Below are 22,720 nucleotides of genomic sequence, written 5' to 3'. Positions count from 1 at the left end.
GTCATGTTATGAGGTAACTATATCAAGGGATGGAAAGAAATATCTGGAAAATGAACTTGAGATGCAGATCAGACGATGGTATGCGATTAAAGTCGTTTCGGAATTCTAATACATTCTGCATTTGCTCATATAGAGGATATTGGCACTTTAAAGTGTTATTCAAAATCTAGATATTTTTAAATTATTTGCTGAACAGATGTTTTCACATTCTCTTCCCTTAATAAGGCCAACATTCATTGCCTCGGAGAAAACAAATAAAACTGCAGATATTGGAATCTGAATCAAAAACAGAAATGCTAGAAGATGACACAGTTGCTGTCTGACAGAGACCTGGGTTCGATTCTGACCAGAGGTGCTTTCTCCTTGTATGTTCTCCCTGTGACCGCATGGGTTTTCTCCGGGTGCTCCGGTTTCCTCCCACAAAGACGTGTAGGTTTGTAGGTTAATTGGCTTCTGTAACAATTGTCCCCAGTGTGTAGGATAGAACTCGTGTATGGATGATTACTGGTCGGTGCAGAATTAGTGAGCAGGAAGTCCGGTTTCCACGCTGTATCTCTAAACTAAAACAAGCCAGTCAAGCATCATCCATGAAAAGAGAAAGTAATTGATATATCAGTACAAAGACCCTTCATCAAATTTCTCATTCCATAAATGCTGCTTCACGGACTGAGTTTTTCCAGCATTTCTGTTCTCTATTCTAACAACCAACATAATTTGGAGATTATAGAGTAATTTATATCACCATTACATGTGGGAGTGGCTTTGTATAATTTAACAGCCACTTATATTCTACCAATTGCTTCACATCCAAAGCACCATATTGGTTGTAAAGCATCGTGAATGTCTTGAACAAAACAAATGCAAATTCTGAAATGTGAAGCTCAGGGTTTCAAGCTGACTATATAGTGCGTACAGGTATTGCTGGGAACTGGCTGTAAACTATTTCTAACCTGATCGTACTGTTTCACTCATTATCAACTACTGTATGTGACAGAAGTTGCTGTCTCCTCATCTCTGGCTTCACAGTTTTCCTAGCCCAGTTATTTCCTTTCCCTATGTGGCAATAGCCAGCTCCAACAATTGAGGTCGTAATTAGAATGTTAATTTCATTATTTTCTGTTGAAGTATTATTTTATTATGAAATAAGGTTATCACATCTTGGTACAATGGTTCCCCTATTTTCCATAGAGTTAATGCCTGGTTTCAACTTGCAAGGTAATTTTCTGGAACAAACCTCCTGTGAAACTCAGGGTTAGTTTAGATACCAGCAATGCAAAGAAAATGGAGCCTATAATTTTGTTCTTTCCTTATGGTCCATCATATGTGCAAATGACTGTGGAAAAACATATAGCTAGAGCACTGTGGGAAACATATACATTTTTAAAAAGTGCTTTACTTTGCCTCCTGGATCTGTCTTTGAAAAAAAACCAGAGGGCCAAAATGTCACATGATCACCTGCAAGCACTTAATGAAACAATATCACCAATATTGATAAATCAGAATAGGTTGTTCAACTATCCCTTTCCAATCTAGTAGTACCAGCACTCAGAAATGGGACAGAACATTCAAAGTGTTCAAACAATTTTCCAGGTACAAACATAATGAATTTGATCTGAAAAGAATCTCAACATAATTGTTCTTTTTCAAAGAAAATGTGAAATAGTTTAGTGACAGTGTGTGTTGTTATAGGGTATTTAACATCCTCGTTTTCCTCACTTGGCCAAGCCTGTTTTCACTTGGGGCCCAATAACATTTACTTTTTTTTAAAAGAAAAGGCAACAGAAACAATAAAAACAAATAGTGTTACTATTTTTAAAAGGGGTATAAGCTGCTTAAACATTCCCCTTACGTGTTTCAAAAAAACAGGTAAGCACTTTTATAACGTGTTGGACTGCAGCAGTCACAGATGCTGAAATGTTACAAAGATTGTTAAAAGTAACTGCCACATGTAGTGTTTTACAGCTGAAGTGACATTATATACACAAGTGCAGTTTAAAAGTTAAGACAAATGCACTAATGACTTTTTAGAACTTCTGGCAAGTCAGCTACACATTGCTTAAGTGCATACAAACTGGTGCCTGGCTGCTGTACCATGAGATTTTTTTCTGTCTCTAACATGGTTTCAATTATCAACGATATATAGCTGCATTTGGGAAAAAAACATTTGAAAGACCGACTGATTAAAAAGTTCCCTCTTTCCTACTACACTGAAGTCTGGTATGTAATGGTATAGCTCTCATGCATCATGAAATCTCTGAGGACATTCAAGGTACGTCTGAAGTATCAGCCTATCTACGGGGTGGGAGATTGCAACCTTCACGTGGTCCGCCTTGTTTCGACGAATGCAATCAACCTAGCGTGCACAATCAAATAGAACAAGTGTTCTACAACTTTAGGCTGTGCACGCCATACGCAAGAAGAAGAACCTATCTACAGTAACTTAGCAGAAATAATAAAAAAATTTGGCAGTGGTTCACATACAATTTTTGAAACTGTTAATGAATATTGCTATTTATATCTTAACATGAAAATATTTTAACTTTATTGGGAATTGGTAATTTGATTGATTGATTAAATTGAAATTGATTGGAACAAATAAACCAGCAGAGTGTTCAATAGACTACTGAAAGTAAATTCGGAAAGCAAAGACAGATTATGCCAATGAACCAAAATCTAGAATGTTATATCTTATACTTTGCTGGTTCATTCGATGCAGTATTATGTCATCCATCACCTTTTGCCACTGACTTACCTCTCTTAGCACTGGGTCATTGATGGAATTCAGGTTGACAGCTCCTTCATAGGTCAGATAATAGAAGACATTGAGAGATCGGACAGCCTCGGGACCTTGCAATTTATATCCGAAAATCAGATCAATCCACTGGTGGAGTTGGCAGGAAACAAACTCGCTCTCCAAAGCCTGTAAACCAGAACAGAAAAGGTACATCAGCGCCAGATGACTTATTCAGTTTACAAAGGATTCATTTTATATAACTCACGCCTAAGTCCAGATGCATTTGGACAATCAACTAATTAGACAGCCCATTATGTAGGAGTTTGTAAAGTTGAACGAATGTTGTACTGGCTATAGCCTATTCCACAAGTACAAAGGACAAAATAAAGTGAGGCAGCCATTTCAACTCTTCAAACTTTTACTGTCCCAATCTCTCAACGGCTGATTCAGTCACATGCGGGAAACAAATGAGATTATTCCCAGTTTGCCCATCTCAATTTGCATTGTGTAGCCAAAGGCCATCTCAAAGTAGCACCACAAAGCTTAAACTCTGCAGCAAAATGGAGACAAATTGGCAATGAACAAGTTTTCTAAAAAAATAAAGAATCTCACACTCTGGCTGTGGCTCATATTCAGTCCAGTTTCCTACCCTTCTTTGAGAGGCAGGAAGAGCAGTGTGTAAGCGTGCCATGAATCAGATCCATCTGAAAAGCTTTAGAAATAATAAGATTGCTGGGGAGTCAAAAATTCAGTCGATTCATTTCTATCGTGAAGTAAATGTTTGGAGTCAAAATTATGAAGCTGCTTAACTCTGAAAATGAAATATGGCCCTAATAGTTTAGAACTTCTCTGCTAAGCTACGTAGTGCAGTGATGTGGGGAATAGCTCCACTAACTACATGGTGATGACCAGCACCATAGAGTTCCAGAAGGCAACATTTATCATGACCTCAGAAATGGCAAGTACTTGTATGCAAAATGTTCCAAATGATAACATTGCACTTCTGTCATGGACAAAATAGCAGCAGAATAGATCAGAAGTCCAATTAGCAAACCTGAATTGCAAAAAATATGACATCAGGTTACTCTGAAAATTATTGACTATTTTCATAAAAGTTTGAAATTAAAACAATGTAATGCACGTATCTTGGCAAAATTGTAAGCTGTCCCTTGTGTGTAGGATAGTGCATGGGGATTGCTGGTTGGCTTGGACTCGGTGGGGCTGAAGGGCCTGCTTCCGCGCTATATCTCTAAACTAAACTAAACGACTAAGCCTATGGCAAAGGAAGTAGACCAGAAATTACTACCTCTGAGGTCCTGATTCAGATTTCTTATAGTTTGGGGCAGCGCAGTGGTAGAGTTGCTGCCTAACAGTGCCAGAGACTTGGGCTCGATCCTAACCATAGGTGCTGTCTGTATGGAGTTTGTATGTTCGGTTACTGCTTGGGTTTTCTCCGGGTGCTCCGGTTTCCTCCCATATTCCAAAGACGTGCGAGTTTGAAGGTTAATTGACCTCTGTAAATTGTCGCTGGTGTGTAGGATCGAACTAGTGTATGGGTGATCGCCAGTCTGCACACGCTCGGTGGACTGAAGGATCTGTTTCCACATTGTATCTCTATGTCTGCATGACCTCATCCCCTTTTCTACCTATGGTGTTGGTACCAACGTGTACAACAGTCTTCTGGCTTCCACCCTCTCTGTCGTTCCCATCCATGACAAATGCCATGCATTCTTTCAGTAGTGTCCTTTACATTGGAATCAATGAGCCCACACTTATTAATGGATTATATTCATAGTTGTAGAACCATTTACTGACGGAATCTCCTAGGACCACTGCATTTCTACATTTTGATATTTTGGAGTTTATTTCTTTGTCCCTCAACCAAAGTACACAACTTGATTTTTGTGTTTCCTACTCTTCCGGCTGGCCACCCCTTTGCTGTGCTAAATTCATTTGACTCATCGAATACACGTTCTCATAAATTCTGAGTATGAGCCCAGTGAATTAGATGCATTTCTTAAAAACAAGAAAAATGGCACAGGAATTTCTGGCAATAGGTTGTTGTCCATTACCTATGAAACCTTACATTTCTGCTCTATTTTCTTTTTAGATACATTTAATATTAATTTGTATCATGACGAAACCAACAAATGAACTAACAGATGGGGTAGGCCACTCAGAGCCTGTTCTATTTAGTTACTCATGGTTGATCTGCTTGCAGTCGTATCTTCCCCAGCATCTTTCACTTTGGTGTGTGTCAGGTACCTATCTACCTTGCCCTTAAAATATTCAAAGATGGTTTCCATTTCCCTTTGAAGTAGAGCTTCAAAGACTCTCAATGCTCTGGCAGAAAAAAACGGTTTCATCAATGCCTTGTCCCTATGAAGACCCAATTATTTGCTTTCCTAATTAATTGCTATACTTACTGTATTCCTATTCATAGTTTTATCTTAGCAGTACTATATTAATTAATGATGACAGACGAGTAGCACCACTCCTTTGTTCACCTAAATGCACTTTTTTTTATCAACGGCAAAAACTGCATTCCCCGTATTTGCAGAAACCATGCACATTTGTATTATCAGTTCTTTAGCAGCCAACAGTAATTTTGGATAGCCAGTTCTACTAACAACCAAATTGCTTTACAAATGCAAGCTGCTGTATTGCATCTAAGTACTAGATTATGGATTCACGCCTGATTTTTCTGATAAGTAACTCAACTCTTTCTATTAGCCAACAGAAGCAAGTCAGGAACATGTCAAAAAACACTCCAGACCTCTCACACAATCCAGGACAAAGCAGCCCACTTGATCAGCATCCCCCGACTGCAGCATGTACCATTTATAATATGCATTGTAATGACATGCCTAGACTATTGCACTATTGTGTCCAAAGAGACCTGTACACTCAAGAGGGATAAGACAACACGTGAATGAGAACCCCATCGCATGAAATATCCTTTCCAGGTCACACACAGCTTTGTTAGTTTTGAAACCTGTAAGGTCCAGAATTAATTAAAAGCTGTTAAACTCAAAATGAATAGCGACTTTTCAAACAGTTTAAAAAAAAATAGCTGTAAACCCAATACACATAAATAATTAAAAGCTAAACAGAAATAATTTAAAAGAGGAATTTAACATTCCCCTTGCTCTATTATTCTCAGCCCTACAATCCCCACTGGAACCAGTAATGGTCACGCATCCTTAGTTTGGTTGAACCTGACACAGTATCTGCAATGTAAATGTGTTCTCAATCTGTCAGTGAATTCCACATTTGACTATACCTGTGTAAAATACCAGATTTGCTTCCATTTAAATGGGCAGGGTTGTCAGCAATTATCACCAACATCTGGGCCTTGATGCTACATGGATTTTATTATGATTTTTTTTGCCAGAAAGGTCATAAAACAATAATTTTAATAATGTAAAAGGTTTATGATTTTATTAGCATCTGACTGTTGTAGTATCAGTCTAAATATGTTCAATTTTAATATTATGTAAGAAGTTGTGTTTGTTATATTAAGAACTAATGTGGAGCAACAAGGAGGAATGCAATTAATTCATGATTTAGTAAACCCTTGAAAAAAAAATCATTTTTTAGAAAATGTTCCACATTTTTGTACTGGTTCATTACAATGAAGAAAAGTGAAACACAACTAGATGGTACAATACAAAGTCATAGAGACAAAATCCCTTCAATATGTTCATATCAAGACAAGCTGTTTGATTGCCACGGCAGTCTCATGTCACATTAAAGCATGACAAACATTAAACCATACACTTAAATGGCAATTTATATCATTTAAATGTTTACTGCTGGAGCAGCTCATCATTCATTTAAATGTGACTTTTTGACAGCTAATTTCAGTTAATTTTCTGTATCCACTTAATTAGAACTTTCAATCAAGAAAGAAGAAGGGCTTGTAAATGTTTTGTGGATAGGATGACATTTTCTTCTGTTGCAATGAGACTGGTGAATTGTAAACCTTTCCCCATAATGAATTATCAGATAGTACATCATGCCAGAGCAAAGACTGACCATATGGAAATGTGTTGCAGTGATTCTTCTCGACATATGCTTTGGACAGAATTTTATTTATGCTCACATATAAACTAGAACACCCACCATTCCTTGATAGTAACAGATAATTCTCAAACGTGATCCTTACAACAATGATAATGGTGCAATGGATTATATTAAATGACAAGTGAATCTCTGGAAATAAGAATACATCATTAAAAATTCAGTTCTAGCTATATATAAGTTTAAAAGAATTGCCTTGATATTTGTACTGGTCAATCTATTATGGATAATGAAGCAGTAAAAAAGAGTAGAAATAAAACAATAAAGTAGAACATGCAAATGAAGTATTCTGCTTAAGTACATCGATCATCACTGCAGGCAGGGACAAGCTTATTTGTTTTTTTATTAAGTGATCAAATAAAATTAGCATTGCCGTTATTTTCTTGTTTCACAATAAACAATGTATATAGTCATATCATCTCCAAAATAGATTTGTGCCATCTGTTATTTAAGAGGTGGCACTGGGGCCTGGAATTGTAGAGCTATGTACTCACAGAAAATAATAGGACACACAAAACGGGTTTCTAATAACATAAATATTACAATACATGTTCAATTCGGTTCATACTGATAACTCTTCAGTTTGTAATACATTAACCTAGATTTTGCAGTGAGTGTCAAAAAACATCTGTGTCGAATTTCAATCCTTGATTTATGAAACGGATGCGCTCTTGTTAAGTTTTTCATTAAATAAATTTGTAAAGCAACAAGGCAGGTCAACATTCTGGGTATTATTTTTACAGTATATTCTTCAAACAATGGTACATCATTCATTACAATGAGACACAGTTTATAGACATGTACCCCAAAGAGTCAATGGGTAAATTTGTGAATCTAATATTCATAAGTCAAGAAATACTTGTATTTACCCTGAATACAACCACCCCCTGGCATTGTGATTAATTATTAAACGAGCCTACCTTCTAAAAGGGAGGCTGTGAGGCAGTACAACTTTACACAGGTACTGCAGAATGGAAGGTTTATAACTAGGCTGAAGAATCACAAGAATCATCAGAAGCTGAAGCAGTAGCTGAAGTCCGGAACGGCTGCGGCTCGCCTGCAGTCCGTTTGTTTTTACTTTTTTGTGTTGTTTTTTTTCGTTTTGTCTAGTTGTGTTTTTGGTTTTTAGGTTGTGTTGAAACGGGGTTTGCTGTCTCTCCCTTGGGGGGAATACGACTTTTTCGTCGTATCCCCCCTCTCTGCCTCCGTCTGCGCTGAGGCCTAATGGCGGAGCTGGCGACCTCGGGACTCCGGAGGCAGCCTGTCAGGACTCGCCCTGGGTTCGCTCCCGTGAGGGCGGCCCAGCTCGGGGCTGGAACTGCGCTCCCGTGAGGACGGCCTGGCGAGGGGCCGAGACTCTCCCGTGAGGGGCTGTGGCACTCCCGTCGGAGTGGCCCAGCCCGAGGGAGGAACGGCACTCCCGTCGGAGTAGCCCAGCCCGAGGGAGGAACGGCACTCCCGTCGGAGTGGCCCAGCCCGAGGGTGGAACGGCACTCCCGTCGGAGTGGCCCAGCCCGAGGGTGGAACGGCACTCCCGTCGGAGTGGCCCAGCCCGAGGGAGGAACGGCACTCATGTGAGGGCGAACCGGCTCGGGGCTGGAACGATGCTCCGGGGGCTGGGACGGCGTTCTGGCAGCGGTGACCTGAGTCCTGGGTTCAGCTGCGGGCCAGTGGCTGCGTCCGCTGGACTGGAGGGCGGCAGCTTCGAACCCCGCAACAGGCCGCGATTTACCATCGCCCGGTGGGGTATCGCCTCAGCGCAGAGGGAGAAGAGGAGGGAAGGGACTGCAGCCCTAAGATTTTTGCCTCCACCACAGTGAGGTGCTTGGAGGACTCACTGTGGTGGTGTTAATTTGTGTTTATTGTTGTTATTATTGTATGATTGTATGTATGACTGCAGGCACGAAATTTCGTTCAGACCGTAAGGTCTGAATGACAATAAAGGCATTCAATTCAAGAATACACCATCTGGCCCCTGGATCTGGTCTGATAGTCAGTAAGATCCTGGCTGAACCTGTAACCTTCCTACCAGATCCCTAAATCGTTTCATTTTCCCTGATGTTCAAAATATGAAAACTCAGTACAGACTCTCCACAACCCTGTGGGTTGAAAATTCAAAAAGATTAAGTTAAGGTCCATTGAGCATTCCAGAAAATGAATTATGATTAATCAAACAATTTTTTTTAAATCACACCTTACTTGCGGCTTTCATTACGCTGATAAACAATAACAGAATCCCAATATTCCTAAATAGTCTAATGGAAAATGTTTTGCCTTTATAACCTCTAACACTGTAATTTAATAAGTCTATCATGTTCAGATCCCTTTATGGACTTGCTCCTCTATGTCTCTGCACCTCCACTAGTCAAACAGGAAATATATGGGTAAATGTACAGTAAATAAATGGAGAAATAAAGTCCTTTTGCAATATCTAGATTAATAGTTTAACAACAGAAATCAAGTGAGTTTATTGTCATGTGTCCCTGTATAGGACAATTTCACCCAAATCATTGTCCTATACAGGGACACATGACAATAAACTCACTTGATTTCTGTTGTTAAACTATTAATCTAGATATTGCAAAAGGAAAAGATATTGCAAAAGGACTTTATTTCTCCATTTATTTACTGTACATTTACCCATATATTTCCTGTTTGACTAGTGGAGGTGCAGAGACATAGAGGAGCAAGTCTACATAAAGTCTACAGAGAAAATGTCACAAACTGAATACATGCTTTAAATAAAAGGTTTATCCACTCATTCATCTCATTCCAGACAATTACATTCATAAAACCATGGAGAATGGGCACACTATTAACAGTAGTGAAGTCACATCTAAAACATTCGTAATATATATCACAATTAAATATTCAAGGAGGGAGGAGACCTAAGGCCAAGGCCCAGAGAGAGGTCAGGAGTCCTGATAGAAATGAAATGGTGTTAGTTTCAGAGGCTTACTGAGGCTGTAGGCCAATGTGAATGAAAATTATATCTTATCCAGATTTGAATTCAGATAAAACTTCCCCCACTACCACACCTTCTTACCCTCTCTCTCACTCCCTCTTCCTCCTCATTCTCGAACCTCTCTTGCTGTCCCCACCCAAATCATTCGCTTTTTAACCCCTCTCCGCGCCCCATCACCTTCTCTCCAATTGACTTGCTCAGAGGGGCATCATGAAGACATCATCAGAGAGGACATCATGGCACTTTATAGTGACTGGGCACACAGGATACTTGATTTTTTTCCCAATTGTCTCTTGGCCAAAAGCACATCAATATTTTATGCATCTGGGACAGGTTCTTTGCAAGCCTAGCTGGAGTGATGGGAATTACTGGCTCCTCTCCACCACCAGCTGTTCCAGTCAACATCATAGAGTCATACAGCATAGAAATTGGTTCTGCGGCCCAATTCCTGGTAACCAAGGTGCATACCCGAGCTCATCCAATTTGCCTGTGTTCGGCCTATATCGCCTCCAAACCTTCCTATTCATGTACCTATACAAATGACTTTTAAACATTGTAATTGTACACTCATCGACACTGCAATATCAGCAATATATTTTATTTATTTTGCAACGCTGCTCTGCAAGCTGAATATTCAAATTTAAATTTAAGTAATTTCATCATGATGTAAAGAAGCCTTGTCTTTGAAATGCTGACCAATTTCCAGTTGAGACTTTGTAGCTCACTATTTAGTGCCTTCTGTACTATTTAAAATTATATCAAATTATATTCTGAGAATGTTTTTTTCAAAAGTAAACATATTTGGACGAGAAAAACAGAAGATAAGCCACAGAATAAAATGACCTCTGCATGTAGTTACTCAAATATAGATTGGGTTGCTATTACTTTACTGGAGGTATGCAAATCCCAAATATTTATGGTAATAAACTATCTGAAATGCAGGCAAATCCCATGTAATAGAAATTCACCCTTATAGAATTCACAATTCACCATCCAGAGACCAAAATGGGAGCAAATTGGTGGAGTTTTTCTCCTTCAGCTAAGCAATAGCACAACATAATTAGAAAAATAGAGGCAGTGAAGAATGCTGAAATTATTTTACATTTATTGGGATTGAGATAGCTGTTGCTGTTGATACCTCTGGATTTTTATGCCTTATTGTATATTACCTAAAGTACAGATAAATATTATACATAATGCTCCCTTAAATGAAAATCTCCATATTGCAATGTTACTGTTGACTCATCATTACTTCATGTTCTTGCGAATTCCAATCATTTAATGATGGATAAAAATAGCTCGATTGCATCCACAAATTTAAGTATCAAACTCAAAATATGAGATAGCTGCTTTAAAAACAGTTCTAAATTAAAAATCATAATACTAATCAGTTTAGTGCAAAGTTCAAACTTTCAGTTCTCTTTAGAAATTGTGTAGCACAGTGCAATGTTGCATCCTCACCTTCTAAGGTATTAGGTTATTTGATAACGTCGTAATTCCAGGTTAAAAATAGCTTTATTTCACAGACTTCATGGAATAACACGACATATTTGTACATGCACATTTCATCTACCTCCACGATGCTTCCTGAAATATTCTGAAAGAGGACATTCAGGAAAAATTCAGGGTAACGCAGCAGTACAGCAGTTGCTTTACATCGTAGAGGCCCGGGTGCGATCCTGACTACGGGTGCGGAGTTTGCACCTGTACGGAGGTTTGCACCGTACTCCTGTACGGTGTTTGCATGCTCCTCTTGTGACCGTGTGGGCTTTCTCCGGATGCTCCGGTTTCCTCCCACATTCCAAAGATGTACTTATTTGTGGGTTAATTGGCTTCTGTAAATTGTCCCTAGTGTGTAAGATAGAACTAGTGTATGGGTAATCGGTGGTTGGCGCTGACTGGCTGGGCCAAAGGGCATACTTCAACGCTGTAACTCTAAACTAAAACTGTTCACAAATTTCTGCTAATCAGCACCCCGAAAGCTGAGAGTTGGATGTTAGCAGCCTTAATTCTCCCTTCCTTTTCATTGATAGCACAAGTACGTTTGGTCATTACATGGGGCATTATTATTACAGATATGCATCCTGCAGCTTACAATGCCAGCAAGTCAATGTGCTCTGTCTAATGTAGCCACTACACCCGTCTCTCTAGTTTATTTTTTATTTCTTCTAAAACCAATAAAAAATGATAAATTTCAAAATCGAATGCAACACCCCTGTTTACTGTAAAATATCACAGCAAGTCACAAGAATAAGATAAATGCTGGTTATAGTTTCTTAAATTACATGGAACATATTATTATACTTGTGACATGTAGATGTTTCATTGTTCGGCATTCACATGTTAAGAACATGATTAAACCTTGTAAGTACAATTCTATGAAGCCAAAGAGACAGACAGATAATGTCAGTTCAATTTCAAGCTCAAATTAGCCTTGATAAAGCTCCTGAATGCCAGTACTGAGGTCATTAACAAGATTTGTTGGTTACACAGTCCTGAAAACTCTGCTTCTCTAAAGTATATAAAGTTCATACGCATCAAATTACAGCCTTATGCCTGACCAACATTTTGAGAGGTTGCTGCTGAGAGGATTTTGGAGTACTAAAGTATTGAAATTATAACTTGGAAACTTTAGGATTAATGAGAGATAAAGATAGATATCTGAACCAATAAATAGTGCTTTCAAGTTGATTCAATAAACTAAGCATTGCGATTGAGTGAGCTGGGATTTAAATATAATCAGGACCTCAGTTTCCATTGTGCTTATAGAGCGTATTTTCAAGTTGAGTGCACTTTCTAAATTGTGCTGTTTACTTTCTCATTCCTTAATTCTCTTGGGTTTTGGTTCCTGCCATTATGTTAAAATATTTGGCAAGCTTTGTGCACTAAGAATTCACCTGAACATTTCAACACAGTCATCACCAACTCATGACATCACTAAAGGAGCAACTGTTTTTGCCTCAAACAATCCAATCTTGGAGCCGGACCTGTATACAATGATGTCCAGACAGGTGCAGTGAAATATTCTGAATGTGCTGTCTTTAATATGGGATTCAGTTATTATGGTATTGATGCTGCAGTTTTACATGCTACGCTTTACTCTATGTGAAGAAAACTAGACAGAATATTTTTACAATTGCTTGAGATAACTAGAATATCATTTAATTCATAAATTACACTCATGTTGTACCTCATACACCTGTGTCATGCTGATCTCAGTAATATGGTGTAAGTAAAACAAGATCAACGTACAGGGCTACATTTACACACCTGTCATTCCCTCTCCTCTCCCATCAGGCAGAGGATAAAATAGCTTGAAAAAACATACCATTACTGTCAGGAACAGCTTCTTCCCTGCTGTAATGAGACTACTGAATGGCTTTCTCATAAACTAAGGGTGTAGTCTTGATCTCCCAACCTACCTCCTTTTAGCCCTTGCAGTTTCTTAAGTAATCTGCAATTTCTCTATAACAATTATGCCACAATGGTGTAATATTATATTATGCCCTCAGGTACGTTTTTCTTTGCACTGCCCTTTGTACTTGTGCAGTTGCTTGATTGAATGCATGTATAGTATGATTTGATTGGATAGTGCACAAAAACAAATTATTTCACAGTATCTCGGTACCAAGGACAATAATACACCAGTACCAATAATGAATCCAATTTTAAACTAATCTGAATAACAATATGTTTTGAATATACATTCAATCCATCTCTGCTGAACATTTACACTGTGCAGAAATTCTACAGTCCTCAATTATATCACTGGGTTAAAGATTATTATCAATGTTCCACCTGCTCCATAAAAATAACTTTGAAAACCTCTGTTGCTTAACATAATCTCTATACTAAAATGCTTTAGAGCTTTGAATGAGATAGTAAAAATGTAATTATGAAAATTATTGAACTGGCAATCATTTTAGTCATAACCATCCAGCTAATTTTACTGCCACACAAATGTTATTTCCTCTGGGATTGCTTTGGCCAATGTTATCTCCAAAGGAAGTTTTGTTTTGATATTATCTCCTATGGTATACGACAGAATCAAATGGCATGTAAGCAAATCACAAACGGTGTGTTTGGAAGTTAGGACATTCGAATTTCTATGAAACATTTTGATTATTTATACTCAAATCATGAACTTTGGACTACTTAATCTAAATCAAAATCTATCTGAACATTCTTAATGGATTATGACGGCATAATCTTGAATTGAAGTGCATGAAATACCACAAATCAAGGCTGGCATTTCATGTGACCTGCCCAACATAAGGCAAGGACCAAAATCTGTATCATCCAAATAGTCTTTTTATGTAAATCTTTCTATCTTCTCTCCCCAAATACCAGCTGCAATTACAGCCACAGGAACATAAGAAATAACAGAAGGCCAATCCACCCTTGGTGTCATAACTTTGATCAGAATGGATGACCATCTAGTTTGAGACTTTACGGATTCTAAGCACCCCAGTCAGGAAAAGCATCATCTTTGAATCTTCCCTGACAAGCTGCGTAAGAATTTATTTGCAATCATACCAACGCTACTTCGGCTTTCTGCCTGTTTCCAGTCGTAAGGTCTCTAACTACTTGCAATCAAACTGTGCCTGGTACTAGAGCTGGTCAAGGTCTGTAAAAATGAGTGTGAATTATGCATTAAAAGGACTATCACCTTTAAAAATGCAAGATTATTTAACCATATAACCATATAACAATTACAGCACGGAAACAGGCCATCTCGACCCTTCTAGTCCGTGCCGAACACGTATTCTCCCCTAGTCCCATATACCTGCGCTCAGACCATAACCCTCCATTCTTTTCCCGTCCATATAACTATCCAATTTATTTTTAAATGATAAAAACGAACCTGCCTCCACCACCTTCACTGGAAGCTCATTCCACACAGCCACCACTCTCTGAGTAAAGAAGTTCCCCCTCATGTTACCCCTAAACTTCTGTCCCTTAATTCTCAAGTCATGTCCCCTTGTTTGAATCTTCCCTACTCTCAGTGGGAAAAGCTTATCCACGTCAACTCTGTCTATCCCTCTCATCATTTTAAAGACCTCTATCAAGTCCCCCCTTAACCTTCTGCGCTCCAAAGAATAAAGCCCTAACTTGTTCAACCTTTCTCTGTAACTTAGTTGCTGAAACCCAGGCAACATTCTAGTAAATCTCCTCTGTACTCTCTCTATTTTGTTGACATCCTTCCTATAATTAGGCGACCAAAATTGTACCCCATACTCCAGAATTGGCCTCACCAATGCCTTGTACAATTTTAACATTACATCCCAACTTCTATACTCAATGCTCTGATTTATAAAGGCCAGCACACCAAAAGCTTTCTTTACCACCCTATCTACATGAGATTCCACTTTCAGGGAACTGTGCACAGTTATTCCCAGATCCATCTGTTCAACTGCATTCTTCAATTCCCTACCATTTACCATGTACGTCCTATTTTGATTTGTCCTGCCAAGATGTAGCACCTCACACTTATCAGCATTAAACTCCATCTGCCATCTTTCAGTCCACTCTTCCAACTGGCATAAATCTCTCTGTAGACTTTGAAAATCTACTTCATTATCCACAACCCCACCTATCTTAGTATCATCTGCATACTTACTAATCCAATTTACCACACCATCATCCAGATCATTGATGTACATGACAAACAACAGTGGACTCAACACAGATCCCTGTGGCACCACACTAGTCACTGGCCTCCAACCTGACAAACAACCATCCACCATTACTCTCTGGCATCTCCCATTCAGCCACTGTTGAATCCATCTTGCTACTCCACCATTAATACCCAACCATTGAACCTTCTTAACCAACCTTCCATGAGGAACCTTGTCAAAGGCCTTACTGAAGTCCATATATATAACATCCACTGCTTTACCCTCATCAATTTCCCGAGTAACCTCTTCAAAAAATTCAAGAAGATTAGTCAAACATGACCTTCCAGGCACAAATCCATGTTGACTGTTCCTAATCAGACCCTGTTTATCCAGATGCTTATATATATTATCTCTAAGTATCCTTTCCATTAATTTGCCCACCACTGACGTCAAACGTCACGAAATAGTTCCAAAGTGCATTAATTTAAGAAAAATCTGTCTCAACATCAAATATTCTGTTTAGGTTTTACAAGATGTTTTGCATTATTTTAGACCATTGCAAATTTTACAGCACATACTTCTGTATAGCTGATATGCATATGTGTCTTTTTACAATACTGCACACAAAAATGTGACAAATGGGGTCAAATTTCTTCAAAGAAGTTGACAAGCACTTTATTGGGTTCATGACTAACATAGTATCAACAACAAATATAAGAAAAAATAGCATATTGATGGCAAGTTTCTGAAAATGGCACCCGAATACACAAATACATTTTGTGTAACGGTTGTCGCGTGGTGTCCACCAGTGACCTGGTTGGCACAGTAAGTGCATGTATTACTTATTCCTTTCTATGTTTATGAATACCACATGGAACAATAAAATTGCAAACACCGTTTCCACTTCATTCATCTGATCAGTAGAATAGTGCATCCATCTGAGTGGACACCGCAACGCGCGTTACACATCATACACACAAACGTACGTTGCAGTGGGCACTAAAAAAAGCTTTCCCAGCGAAAACCAAGCATTTTCACCAATGCGATCTAAATGGTACATTACCTTATGGATCTGAGCGACATCGGTGGCCGATGATTCGTCAGATCGTTTGATTTGGGCTGATTTTTATGTACGTAAAATGTCTCCGTAACAGTCGTTGCGGAGGTTCCCAAAGTTGACACGAAGGAATGAAGTTGGCGACTTGGTCCGTACAAAAGGTAAACAAGAGGCAGTGTGTTGCCAAATTGAAGATTGGCTCAATTTGTTAGTTTTGTTGACCAATTTATGTCAAGAAAGTTTTTATTTTATTTTTAAAAGTCGGGAAATATATCGTAAACGGCCGTTGCGTTTTTGACACCACGATGCTTTTGATATAATAAATTGCAAAATAAGAAAAAATAATTCATTCACCCAAAAATCGCTACCACCATAGGATACCTCGTTGGGTTTTTGAAAAGCAATAGAGGTTTGGAGCCTCCGTGGTTTAACTTACAGGGGTACCGACCCCGATAACGGTCGCTGTGACAATGGACATCAAGCACAACGACCGTTACGGGATCTTTACTGTACTGTATTATCTCTATGTTACTGTATTTTTCTCTTTAGTATAGATGAAGCTATTTCCCTAGACCATTATCAAAACATATATGTATGAGGGGCCATATGAAGTTTATTTACAAATTAATATTCATATTCATGACTAAATGTGGCATAGTTTTTAATGTCACACTTTTAGTGTCCAAAATGGTGGGAAACCGATTAAAATTTGTCTGTTATGAAAAAAGTTTTTGACTTTCGGTCTTGAAGCTATCTAATTTATATCTGCTATTTATAAGGTTTCACATGATGGGCAGATATTTGTTAAGAACAGTGTATTGGTGTAAAAAAGTGAATACTAATCTTGTCCGTCAAGTATTGTAAAAAGACACATATAGCACTGGTGAAAATGCAGATAAAATATTTTGTACAGGGCTGGTCTCCTTGCCAAAGGAAGGATAGAGGGAGACAGTGAGAAATTGCCAAGAAAGATTCCTGATATAGAGGTGTTGACCTATGAGGGAAGGTTTAGCAGACTGGAGCTAGACCCTCTCAGTGAAGCTAGACTTTCTTCAGTGTTTTATAGGGTAGATGCAAGGATGCATTACTTTGAATCTGTAACTCCTGGCCAGCAAGTCTCGAACCGGGAGTTACAAATTCAGTATAATGTATTGGTCATACATAATTAAGATGTTGAGAAATCTTTTCACCAAGAGCATAAGGAATCTTTGGAATTTTCTATCCAAGTGAGCTCTGACGGGTCCGCCATTGACTATAATCAAGGCAGCATTTTAAGTGAAGTAGCCACCCACCTATTCATTCCACATTTTGTCCAAACTAACATGTAATATAAATAAAATGTGAAATGCTTATGTTGTGAACAATTGAATCTATATCATATTGTCCCTCAATCCAAATAGTGTGTCAGAATTATGAATTGTTTAAAAATGGTCAGAACAACACAGATCTCAAAGTGCGAGAGACCAAAGTGATAGCGGAACTCAGCCGATCAGGGAGGAAAGACACCATTCTTCAAACTGAAGGGGTGCTGCCTGACCTGTTGAGTTCCTCCACCACTGTGATTTTTGCTCCAGATTCCAGCATCTGCAGTATCGTGTCTACAGATCTGAAAGATAGAGGTGGCTGGGAGAGAAATCGTCAGAAACTGGTGACATAGCCAGATCAGGTGGAAATCAGATTGGAGGACCGTTAAACTTAGTTTATAAGGCTAAATTATCTTAGATCAGATTATCTTTGAAGAGTGACATTGAAACTAGCCTGGGATATTCAGTTAAATCTGCAAATTTAAAATAAAATATAATTTTATTTAATGTTAAGTTCAAACATTATTTTTCAGATTCATTGCAAAATTCTAGGAAAAATATTTAGAGTGGTCAGAACTTTTCCAGAAACATGAAAATAAAGGATAATATTTATGGCCTTGTGCTTAGCTCCTACCTCTGCTGACTAGATGGTTGGACATCAATGGCTACCTGTAATTGGTAACTCGTCTTCATATGAGGATAAATACTCTCTTGAACCACCACAGATGTACAGTAGAGAGGATGCTGACGGGTTGCGTCACGACCTGGTTCGGAAACTCAAAAGCCCAGGAACGAAAGAGGTTAAAAAGCATGGTGGATATTGCCTACTCCATCACCTGTACTGATCTCCCCACTATCGAAGGGATCACTAGAATCATAATTCGAGGAGCAGAATAAAGCCATTTGGCCCATCAAGTCTACGCCATTCAATCATGGCTGATCTATCTTTCCCTCTCAACCCCATTCTCCTGCCTTTGTCCAATAACCCCTGACACCCTTACTAATCAAGAATCTGTCAATCTCCGTCAATATATCCATTGCCGTGGCCTCCACAGCAGTCTGTGGCAATGAATTCCACAGATTCATCACCTTCTGATTAAAGAAATTCCTCCTCATCCTTTCTAAAGGTGCACTTTTATTCTGAGGCTATGACCTCTGGTGCTAGACTCTGCCACCAATGGAAACATCCTCTCCACATTGGAGGTGCTGCTTGAAATAGGCAAGACAGTATAATCAGAGACCCACACCACCCAGTTTGTTCCTCTCATCAGGAAAAGGGTACAAGAGTCTGAAAACTATGACCACCAGGTTCAAGAATAGCTTCTTCCCAACAACCATCAGCTCTTGAACGTTACACAACACTTAATTTCAATTATGAACTATGCAAGGTTTTTGGTTGCATTAAGGACTTAAGGGTTTTTTTTGCACTAGTATTGGGGTTATTCATCCATTGGATATTTTTGTTTATTGAATATTATCTATGTGTATTGTGTTTACAGGCTTAGCCTGATGTGAATGCGTATCAAAACATGTGAACTCAGCTAACTGTCCCATTCTGGTCCCCACCTCCTGTGGTGACTGACACCTCATTGTTACTTTAATTGTGAGTAGTGCAGTTAATGCTAAGGCTGGTTGTTTGGAAGAGTAAAGCTTAATGCTGAGTTAAGGAGGGGATTAGGGGAAACAAAGCACCTGATGGGGGAAAATGGAAGATGCATGGACTCTGTGATAAGGGAGGAAAGAAGAGACTGAGGAAATAAAATATAGGGGAAATGCATTGTTTGAGACGAAGAGATTAACACAAGAGGAACAGAAGATCCCAGAGGAAATAAGAGATAAGACCAACACCAAAGTGCAGAATTCACTAAATTCTGGTCACTTTGTGTTTTCACCAGTCTCTGCATAGCCATGATTACCCAGCTATAAAGCAGATTTTTCATAAAAACAACCACCAGGAGAACAGAAAATCTGTCACCTGAAATGTATTTTTTTGCTGTGCGCATGGACATACATTTCAGATTTCAGCAGGAACACTGGAGCCTCAAGGAATTGCAGATGGTAGAATCTTGAGCAACAAAAAACAAACTGTTGGTGCCACTCGGTGGAGCAGGAAGCAACTGTGGATGGAAGTAGACAGATAACATTTTGGGTGGAGGAATGCTCAGCCTGAAATATTGTCTGCCCATTTCGCCCCACAGATGCTGCCTGACCCGCCGAGTTCCTCAGGCAGTTTGTTTATTGATTAGCGGTAACATTGATTCAAGCTCATGATAATACCATCTGCAGATGTTTAATAGCTAATTAGAAAACTTGCGAGATTGCATTGGTTTTATTTCTATTTCCTGAATTTGCCTTCCATTAATCAACTTTCTTGAATAAGAAAATATTTTCAATAAATTTGGTTGAATACAAAAATTAAATTTCACATCTCAGATAATCACAATAAAGAGAAAAAGAGGGAACTTTAAATAAAATAGTCACTCAAGAGAAAACCATTTTAGATGTAAATACTCTGACAAATTGTTTATTTTCAGCATTGGAACTAGTTTCTATAAGTGCAGACAGATTTCCTGCCAATTGCAGTGACATTGTGCTGTATAGGTGGGGTGGTGGGGGTGGGTAGTTAAGTGGTGCCTCAGACAAGAGCTCAAGCCAGGCATGGATAGGCCTCGCTAATGAGCCTCAAGTACCCTGCAGTGGTTTTAAAAGTTGATGGCTTCAAATGATGCCACCACATGACAGAATGTGGCCAGCTATAGGAGGAGGGTGATTAGAATAAATGACTGAAGTAATTAACTCTGATTCTAAACCACTTAACTGGAAAGAAAAGCCAAGGGCTGTTTAGCTGATGGTCTGCCATGAACAATCAGCACAAAAAGTAGTTTCTGTTGTACTGTGTTACATCTGTGTATACACACACACACACACACACACACACACACAGACATAGACATCAGTGCACATGTTGTATGCATACATGTGTGAAAGAGTGTGAACATGAATGTATCTGCTGAAAGGGAATTTAAGAGAATATGATTTCTTGACAGATATTTTGTTAGACGAAAAGGATCCTTTCTGATAGCTTAAACTCAAACCGTACAGCTTTTTACCTCATAGAAGATAGGCAAAAATTAATAGAAAAAGAAAAGTGATGTTAGATAAGAGATAATTTTTGATGTATATTTTAATCACCTATTCTTAGAAATCAAGATAAACACAGTTACATAATCAAAAATACTCTCTGCTATTTAATGCGTGAAGATGAGAGGATAGATAATGGATAAAATATCTAGTTCAAAGTGGCTATCGTTTATGTAAACCTGACAGGCTATTCAACGATAGGAGGATTTTGTCGATAAATGCAACCTACATTCATTCAAAGTTTACACCAGTGCCAGTAGGGGTCACTGGATAGTAAATAGCAGATTTATTCTGCTCTTATTCAGATCCAAGCAATGGCATCTTCAAAATGGCTGAACCTGAGCAGCATGTGAATTAGATGTAGTCATTTTCTTGGTCCTTTAAGCTGGAAGGACATTTAAATAAAATATTTTAATAAAACAATTTAAATGTTTGGGAGAAGAACAAGTACTACTACTAAAAGAGACTGTAACACTCACTGTGCTTGTTTTCAATGCTCACAATAACAAGCTAACAATGTCACTTGAAAATTTATATTAATGCACAAATAAACTCAACATTATTTTAATTTGAAAATTAAACAAATCAAGGACTGTCACTTAAACCATCGAGGCTGTAAAAAAAGCTATTTTCTAGAGTATAATTAATGAACAAAACCTACGTACTGCCTGCTGAGCTACAATCAGAACAATAGAAAAGTTCTAGGTTTTGCTATGTATTTATTATTTATATAGGATTTATTATTTAAAATGAGCAATTCCGCAGCAACTATGAAAAGCACAACGCATACTATCATCTAAATGTTTACTTTTAACAAGCGATTTATTTGACAGCTTTACACCTTCAGGCATCGCATAATTAAATGTTTTGACAACCAAACAAAAACTGTATAACTTTACAAGCTGTAAGTCTGCAGGATTTTAAACAGAAATAAAACCTTGTTGTCACTGACCTGTACAATGGCAACACAACTCTACAATCATCTGCATCACAGACCTCATTGGGCATAAAAACATGTATCGCTGCTTTTTATCCATCTCAATACATTGGATTGTTTAAGAAGGAACTACAGATGCTGGAAAATCGAAGGTACACAAAAATGCTGGAGAAACTCAGCGGGTGCAGCAGCATCTATGGAGCGAAGGAAATAGGCAACGTTTCGGGCCGAAACCCTTCTTCAGACTGAAGAAAGGTTTCGGCCCGAAACGTTGCCTATTTCCTTCGCTTCAGTCTGAAGCGTTGCCTATTTCCTTCGCTCCATAGATGCTGCTGCGCCCGCTGAGTTTCTCCAGCATTTTTGTGTACCTTCAATACATTGGATATGCGTCATTTTGCAGATTTAGTATTGCTTTTGTTTTCTCTCACCAAAAATGAAAATCACCATTTTTGATTTTGTTTACACCAGAATGTCAACTCTAAATGGTTGTTGACAATGTCAGTATGCCACTTGAATCAAAGATATGCTCTAATTGAGAGATGTTTTTACTGCTACCAAGAAAAACTGGGAAGCATATTTTCCTTGATTTCCCCACTGAGAATTTTCAGCCATTTTCAGCGATTTTATGCCACAATCCCCATCTTTTACAATAATGATAAATACAGGAACACAAAAAATCCTGTGCAAAACAAGGTCTAACAGAGAGAAGTAATTTGGTAATTTGTTGCAAGCTGAATAAAATGAGATGAGTATGTGTATTTACTTGTACCAAAATCACAGTATATGATATGCTATGTACATAGGAGACATATTCTTTTTGAATATGTATAATATCAATGAATAATATCAAGCAATTTCATGTCAGAAGTTTTCCAGAAATT

The 22,720-nt window shown here is 38.4% G+C and overlaps 1 protein-coding gene across 1 annotated transcript in view; it reads right to left on the bottom strand.

Moving 5' to 3' along the window:
- lrba (LPS responsive beige-like anchor protein) overlaps nucleotides 1-22,720 on the bottom strand; it is a 672,999-nt gene that overhangs the window by 88,462 nt on the left and 561,817 nt on the right. Inside the window, exon 47 of the mRNA XM_033017677.1 lies at nucleotides 2,753-2,920. Within this exon, the coding sequence (XP_032873568.1) occupies nucleotides 2,753-2,920 (168 nt within the window). The remainder of the gene's footprint in view (nucleotides 1-2,752; nucleotides 2,921-22,720) is intronic.

Source organism: Amblyraja radiata, chromosome 1 (assembly GCF_010909765.2).
Source record: "Amblyraja radiata isolate CabotCenter1 chromosome 1, sAmbRad1.1.pri, whole genome shotgun sequence".
NCBI lineage: Eukaryota > Metazoa > Chordata > Chondrichthyes > Rajiformes > Rajidae > Amblyraja > Amblyraja radiata.
This window is presented reverse-complemented; position numbering and strand designations above follow the sequence as displayed.